Raw genomic sequence first — 8065 nt, forward strand, 5'->3', positions numbered from 1 at the left:
TACCATTAGATATGGAAATTGCATTTTAAGGTTTACAAGATACTTTCCTCATAGCCTTGTGAAGAAGGGAGCAAAGTATTATTATCTCCATTTTTACAGACAGGGACACTGAGGCTCAAAAAGGTTAAGTCAGCTTCCTGCAGTTACATAAACAGAACCAGAACTCTAACTCATGTCTCCTGATTGCAAGTTGTGTGCTCTTTCAACTACACAACTGTTCCCACAGCCTCAAATCAAATGAGGAAATATTACTCTTTGTGAATAAAGTGTGTGGGCTGGGTTGTCAAATTTCTCACTTCATCTTTTGGATGCTGTTGTCTGGGTGGCTTCTCCTGGAGAGCAGAGATCTGAGCTCTAAGTTGGGGAGCCCTCCTGTACCTTTGCATGGTCATGGATCAGTTCAAGACAATCCTGCCCCAGGTGAGGGCATTGCTCTCCAGTGCTTGGCCTGCCCAGGTACGGAGCTTTCTGGATGGTCTTCTGGAAAAGGGCCTCCTTTCCAAAGAGTACCACCAGGCTTTGCTCCAAGAACCTGATGGAGAAGCATTGGCCAGAAAGGTTTCTTTGTCCCTGTTGGAGAAGTGGGATCTGTGCATTGGGACCCTGATCCAGTGTGTGAGGCGCTCTGGGAACAAACTCCAGACTCCAGGGATGGATGGGGTGTCCTCAAGGAGCCGAGGTAATAAGCTGGAATATCCTTAGCCTGGGAAACAGTAATTGTCTGTAGGTCTGGGGCTTCACCCTTCTCTCCCTCCCCTTGCTTCTCCTGCAATGAATAACCTGTGACATTTTATAAATGGTGAATGTAAGGTTTGGAAAGGAGCAAGGGTCGTAGCATATGGTCAGCAAGGAGGGAGAAACTTGAAGTTCTGTTTTTGATATCGAAAATTATTTGAGACTTTGGGGGAAGTAGAGGGTGCCTAAAATATAGACCTTAGCCCACATCTCTCACAAAGGCTCTCTAGAGTTATTTAGAGAGAAAATGGTAGAGCTGTGCCTTAGAGGTAGAAGCTATGTTATTTGGTAGCAAGCTGAGAGAGGGGAAACCCTGCTTCTTGTCCTAGGTATACCTGATCATCTGATGGAAGGAGCAACCAGGACCTTGGAATACAGTTATGTATTGGATAAGTGGAAGGTTTTGGAGGGTGGGAAAAGCTGGACCTCTAGGGCTCAACCTTCTGGAACTTCAAGGAGTTGACCATCTCTCCATTTCTGCTCTTCCCCCATTTTCTCTACCTCAAATCTGTTCTCCCTTTCTGTGTGACATGGTTTCTGTTATGTGAGTGGTGTTTCCTCTCTGAGATTGATCTTGACCTCTTAATCCACACAGCTCCAAAAAGTGGAACTGGGTTCAGACATAGCCTTTGACAGGGGACGAATGGGTGTGTGAGGATGGGGAATGCACACTCCCTGTTCCTGGGCTCACATTCCTACTATCTCATTGTTTTGTGGATTAAGCTGGTGGTCTAACCAATGAGTCACCCATTCCACTTGCAAGCATCTTTACCCATCCAGAGTGGAACCTAGCCCAGTCCTAGGTACTGTGGGGGATACAAGAGAAAGAAAAATATGGTTCCTTCCCTTTAGAAACCGTTAAATCTTCTCTTCTCCAGAGTGTATAATGACAATTCTTACAATGTTTTTCCTCCCAAAGAATTCTACTTAGTTCATCCTTCCAAACAGGAAGGGTGGGCATATACATAGGAGCAAACAGTGCATCTCTTTCTCCAAAGGTCTTAAGACAGAAGAAATTCTCATCTGCCTGTAACTGATTAGATGACACAAGGAGTCTATACTCTGTGGAACAGAATATTCTACCTGTCCTGCTTTTCTGTCTCTCTTCCCCCTCCCTCAGGCCTATGGAACCCCAAATGATGTTGTTCCCATGACAGAAGAGTCTGTCTCCACAGACAGCGCCCTGAGCAACATTCAGAGCTCTGTATTGGAATGCTTTTTCAATCACTCATTCAATATGGAGCAAAGCTTTTAAAGTGTGACCCCATTGGATATTCCAGGCAGTAACAGCAAGCTCTTTGAGAAAATTAATATTTATTCAGAATGGTCAGCTGCTCTGGTTAATTAGGTAACTGAGAGACTGTAAAAACATCCTATATTGATTACAAATTTTCAAAGAATTAGAATATGATAATATATATTTTGTAGTTAACCATAGGCTGAGTGTAATGTGATCTTTAATGGTTTGGAAGGCATTGCTTCTAAGGACGTCAGTTCTCATCGTATGGGATTTTCCTCAATTCTCATCCTCCGACCTCTCTGCAGCATCTGCCATTACTGGCCAATCTCTCCTACTGGAGAGTCTATCTCTTCCCTTGTCTTCCAAGACACTGCAATCTCTTGACAGGGGCCATCTCCAGTCATCCTGATTGCTATCTGGTCCCTGGACCCAGATGGCTCTGGAGGACACTGGTGACTCTGCACGGCCCTCCCTCATTTAATTGTAAGTGACGGCATCACCTTCCTGATGTCATGGTCCTCTTTGAGAATGAATGACAAGCAACAGCAACAATCTCTTGACACTTTTCCTAGCTCTTGAGTTGTTGCCTTTTTTACTGTCTTCTCTACTCCGTTAAGGTTGATGTTCCCTCACTCTCTACTCTTTCCTTATCGTCTCTCCTTTTAACTTCCTGAAAGACAACAAGGCACCAGCAAAGCAGAGAAAGAGGAAGCCAGAGACTGTAATGTCTTAGAAGATGAGGGTAGAGAATATATACAGTAGGAATAGAGGTCAACACTGTCAAAAACTATAGGAAGCTCAAGGAGGATTAATACTTTTCAAAAGAGTGATTGAATTTGGGGTGATTAGAAAATTATACATGACTTTCAGCACACTGGTGGTGGAAACATCCAATTCAACAAGGGGTTGGAGAAAGAATGGATAGAAATGATTAAGGTGGATGTTCTCCACCCTCTCCTCTTTCCTTCTGATCACAAAAGACAAGGTATTCTACTGTCTACTGGGGCAAATTCTTCACCCTATGTTTTTGATATCATTCCCTGACACCTCCTCCAGGAACTTGTTCTATTAGTTATGTCCTCTTTCTAATCCTCAAATTCTCCTTTCCCCCTGGCTCTTATTTCTGCCAATGAATACACTCAGGTCTCCCCAACTAACAAAAACTTGGGACAATATGTCTATCTTTTGCATGCACTTCATTTCTATACATTCCCTTCTTGACTGGATACAGCCATCACCAATATACTGAAAGTCATGAATAGGGGTGGCCAGGTGGCTCAGCGAGTAAGAACGCTGGCTCCAGGGTTGAGACGACCTGGAGATCGAATTCTGGGCTCAGACACTCAGCACCACACCCAGAAATAACTGGCCGTGTAACCTTGAGCAAGTTACTTAACCCCGATTGCTTAAAAAAAAAAAAAGTCATGAATAACTTTCTAATCAACCCCCAAATCCAAGCACCCTTTTTTTCCCAGTTCAAACCCTCCTTGAACTTTCTGTAGCTTTTGACACTGCTAACCTTTATTCCTAGTGTGTATACTCTCTGCCCTCAACTTCCAAGACACTACACTCTGCTGCTACATCTTTGTCTGCTTTGCTGGTTCCAGTCTCTTTCCAATTCCTTAATCCATGTGTTTCTTAAAGGTTTGTCCTTGTCTCTCTTCTCTGCTTCCATTATGATCTCTGAATAATTTCATTCGTTCCCACAGCTTCAGCTACTACCTTACACTGATGCCTCCTACATCTATATTTTTAGCCTTGAACTCTACTCTGAACTCCAGGCTCCCATCTGCAGCTGCCGCAGGACTCTTTACTTGGATGTCCCACAAATGTCTAAAACAGGCTTGTTGTCTTCCTTCTGCATGCTTTTGAGTTCCATCAGCACAATTTCTATCTGTGGCAGCATCATTCAGCTTCTCTTCCACGTTCCTAGCATTGTAGTTATCACTGACCCCTCCCTACTGTCCCTATGCAAGCAGTAAGCAGATTCTATCTACCCAACTCCTGCAACATCTCTCCCAAATGTACCTGATTATCTATTTCCACTGCAACCCTCTACCTCCTTACCACCTCCCTGGATCATCACAAAAGTCATTGAAATTGGTCTTTCTGCTTCTCTTATCTCTCCCCCTACCTATTCATCCTCTGGCTAGAATAATATTTTTATTTATAGATTGGACTGTGTTACTCCTCCTGTAAAAAATCTTTAGTGGCTCCTTATTAATTCACAAGTTCTAAATCTTTTTCTTGCCATTTAAAGCAAACTCTGTTGCCTCCACAATCTTGTGTCACGTTGCCCTCCAACTTTTTTTTATTAATATTATTCATTTCTATACATTCCACACTCCAGTCAAATTGGATTAGAATTTCCTTCCTCAACTATATCCTGCACTCTCAATTTCTGTACTTTTGCTCATTGTTACCTATAATGGAAGGTCTTTCCTTTAACTTTAAATCCCTGTTCTATTATTTAGAGTCCAATTCAAATGGTACCTCTGCCTTCATACAGCCTTCCCTGACCTTCCTAACTAGTAACGTTTCCCCTCAGATTTCAGACACCTTTATTTCTCACCTCTCTAATGCATTTATTATGTAATGTTGTGTTTTGTAGTTATCTTTTTACATCTTTTCTTCTTACTAGGGCCTAAGTTTCATGAGGTCAAGAATCACATCTTATATAAATCATGTGGTATCCTCAGTGACTAGCACAGTGGTATGTGGTAGGCATTTAAGACAGCTGAGTCTCCATTAGTACAAATAATGAATCCTATAGAGTGGTCACATTATTTGATTTTGACTAATCATAGTTTTAATTATATGTAAGATATGCAGATTGGTTTCAGCTCAATTCAAATATGTAATGAAAATTTTTTAAATGAATTTTTAATTTTTAAAAATAATGTTTTATTTTTATTTATTTATCAATTGAATATAACAGCAAGGAATAAGAAAAATGTACTTCTGATTCAAGGTTATTATAAAGTAATACAGTAATTATAGAAAGCTAATTTTTTTAAATTACTGAATATGTTACCTAATAATAAGCCTACATTGACAATATGATAAAAAAATCATTATTTAAAATATTTTAGAAGTGAACTGTCTTCTATTTCTTACATCTCCATACAAATGATTGTAGCTATATAGAGCTTTATCCACATCTCAATGAATTTGTGTGTTCACATTCTCATACACTCAACCAAGTATAGTTGAATGACCTCTAGGGCATTATCTAAAATCAGTAATGCTTTATAGTTAATATTGTTGTCTTTGCAATATTTTTCAACAACTGGGTTAAAATAACTTGAAAATCAGACTTGAAAATCAACTTTAGTTACTGATGCTTTCTTATTTAACTGCCAGACAACAAGAAGCAAGTGATGTTTATGGCCTTTCAGAACATAAGGATTTCCAGTTCAATAAGCAAGCACCAATTTTCATCTTACATCCTCTTCTGCATTACCCCCCAATAAAAGTTTCCGGTGATCCTTAACACACTTTAAATTCAAGTTGAATTTTTTTTTCAGAAACATAAGTTCTAGAATGCATCCTTTCCCAGAATAAACCTGTTGATTCTACATTAAAAACATATCGATCAGCATACCTACCTTCTTTGATTATCTTCTTCAGAAAACCAAGATATTTAGCTGTTGTGTCTTCATCTGCACTGTCTACCTCTCCAATAATTCTAACATTATGCAATTGAATTAAATTTTTAAAGTAGCTGAGGCAACCAATGCTTATAGTAAATTTCTTAAATATCTGCTTCATTTTCATTTTCTTTCACTATCTTAAATAAACCTGAATCTTCTGCCTGAATGACTGCTCTGTTAAGAGGAATGCATTTTTATTGATGTAATAACAAACCTCTTTGTTTTTTTACTGGGCATTTCCATCTGAAATATTCTTTTTTGTCTATTTTGTTAGGGGCTCTTTAAAAAAAATTAATACAACTATTGGTAATATGGTACTCAGCAGAACATCACATCCACAAGCGAGACTGATGATGTGACAGAGTGACTAGCTTGCAATCATCACATTAATTAAATTTTGGTTCCCATTAAATGTAATCTGGTAACATTTTATCATTTGCACTAAATCAAATTTTGCATTATTCAGATTCATACATAAAGACCTAGCTGTGTCTCAACTTTTTTGCTGATGATGTTGATTTTAAACCCTAATCTTCTGTTAGTGCAAACAGTCCCAACGCGTATCCTCAAACCAATGTTTACATTAACTTTGTACCCTCTTCCTTGTCTTCCTCAAAAATATTTGGCAGGTAGGAAGTGGGGTGGGGGGAGAAGACCTAGCTGTAAATATTTGTGAAATGAATTCATTTATTGGCCACCTACTAAGCACTGAGACCTGTTCTAGGAACTGAAGGAAATGAAAGAGAAGTAAACACTTCAATGCTTTCCTTCTCATTAAGGAAATTCAATATACGATAATAATGATGATGATGATTCTTGTTGATTGATACATGAAATAATCAATACACTCTTCCAGACACCAGATGATTGATTCTCTAAATGCTGATGTGAAGTGGAATAGGAGTTCAGAGGAAGGAAGATTAGTATGGCCTGGGACTCTTTGGTCATAGGGCTAATGAAGTGACTGGCCCAACTGGAACAGAGAGATTCTTATTGGAATTTATGTAGAAAGAAAGCACTAGCCTTGGAGTTGAGACCTAGGTTTGAAAGGGAACATAGCATAGTGGCTAGAGTATAGGAATTAGAAGCAGGGAAAACTGTGTTAAAATTCCCCTTCAACCACCTACTAGTTATGTGACCCTGGACAAGTATAACCTCCCTGAGCCAAAGTTCTCCATCTGTGAAGTGAGGTGTTTGGACTAGAGGGCCTCTAATAACAATTCTAGCTCTTGATCCATGATCCTATGAATACAGCTTCCAACAACTTACTAACTCTGTAATCTTCAGAAGTCATTTCCTCTCTCTGAATCTCAATTTCCTCATCTCCAAAATGATGATAATAATATATTCAGTTTCTGTCTCACACAGTTGTTGCGAAGAAGAAATTTTGTAAACTTGAAAGTGCCCTAGAGATGTGTTCTATCATGATTGATATTAATAGAGGTTTAGAGTTTAGATTCTGAATAAATGGTAGTCTCTGTATAGACGTGACAATGTCTATACTTTGGTTTCTTGCATGAATTGATAATTAATTTCTGAATCTCATCATTAACCTCTAATTAAAAGCAACAAATGTTCCCATCCATTATGGAGAGAGTGAGATTTTTTTCCATAGTAAGCATAACTGTAGAAAGAATGGAAGACAGAAACAGGGGGAGAGGTCTATGGGATATTCCCTTTTTGGAAAAATGGCCCATGAACTGAAAAAGGCAGCCTCCATCTCTTTGATAAGCACTGTCCTTGTGTTTTTCCTTCATTTCTGAAGATGACCATGGCATCAGGGAAATGATGACATGACTTGCAGCTGACTTTGATCTGAGTGAGGGAGGGTTGTGCAAGGTCACCAGCCTCACCTTCTCCTCAGGAGCCATCTGGGTCCAGTGGCCAGATATTCATCAGAATGACTGCAGATGACTCAGGATGCAATGGGAGATCCTGGCCCTTTTAGCCTAAGGTCTTTTCACATACTCACTTAGAGTAAGGTAATGCCTATTTAGTGAAAAGGCCTCTTTAAGAAGTAAGTCAAGGGATGACCCCTTTAATTAGAAAAAAAATCAAAGTGGGAGGGGAAGACCCTCAGGGTTGCTGTTCCAAAGAGAAACAGTTATCAATGACATTCTCTCAAAGCCAGGAGGGCCCAAGATACAGCCATTAACTGGAGCTTGGACAGGGACCTATTGTGGTCCAATCTATGAACTTCAGGGTGAACAGGGTTTAAGATTTTGTGACAGAGAGAGACAGAGACACAGAGAGACAGAGAGACAGAGAGAGACAGAGAGAGACAGAGAGAGAGACAGAGAGAGACAGAGAGAGAGAGAGAGAGAGAGAGAGACAGAGACAGAGAGACAGAGAGACAGAGAGACAGAGAGAGAGAGAGAGAGACAGAGAGAGAAGGAAGGAAGGAAGGAAGGAAGGAAGGAAGGAAGGAAGGAAGGAA

General features: G+C 39.9%; 1 protein-coding gene across 1 annotated transcript in view; it reads left to right on the forward strand.

Annotated features, from left to right (window-relative positions):
• The first annotated feature begins 297 nt into the window (after window positions 1-297).
• The window catches only part of CIITA (class II major histocompatibility complex transactivator), an 81072-nt gene continuing 73304 nt past the window's right edge, over window positions 298-8065 (forward strand). The window contains exon 1 of the mRNA XM_069085879.1: window positions 298-679. Coding sequence (XP_068941980.1) covers window positions 385-679 — 295 coding nt within the window. The 5' untranslated portion in view covers window positions 298-384. The remainder of the gene's footprint in view (window positions 680-8065) is intronic.

This window comes from Petaurus breviceps, unplaced genomic scaffold (genome assembly GCF_028583685.1).
Source record: "Petaurus breviceps papuanus isolate PSGF00001 unplaced genomic scaffold, PetGlider_PUasm1.0 118, whole genome shotgun sequence".
Taxonomy (NCBI): domain Eukaryota; kingdom Metazoa; phylum Chordata; class Mammalia; order Diprotodontia; family Petauridae; genus Petaurus; species Petaurus breviceps.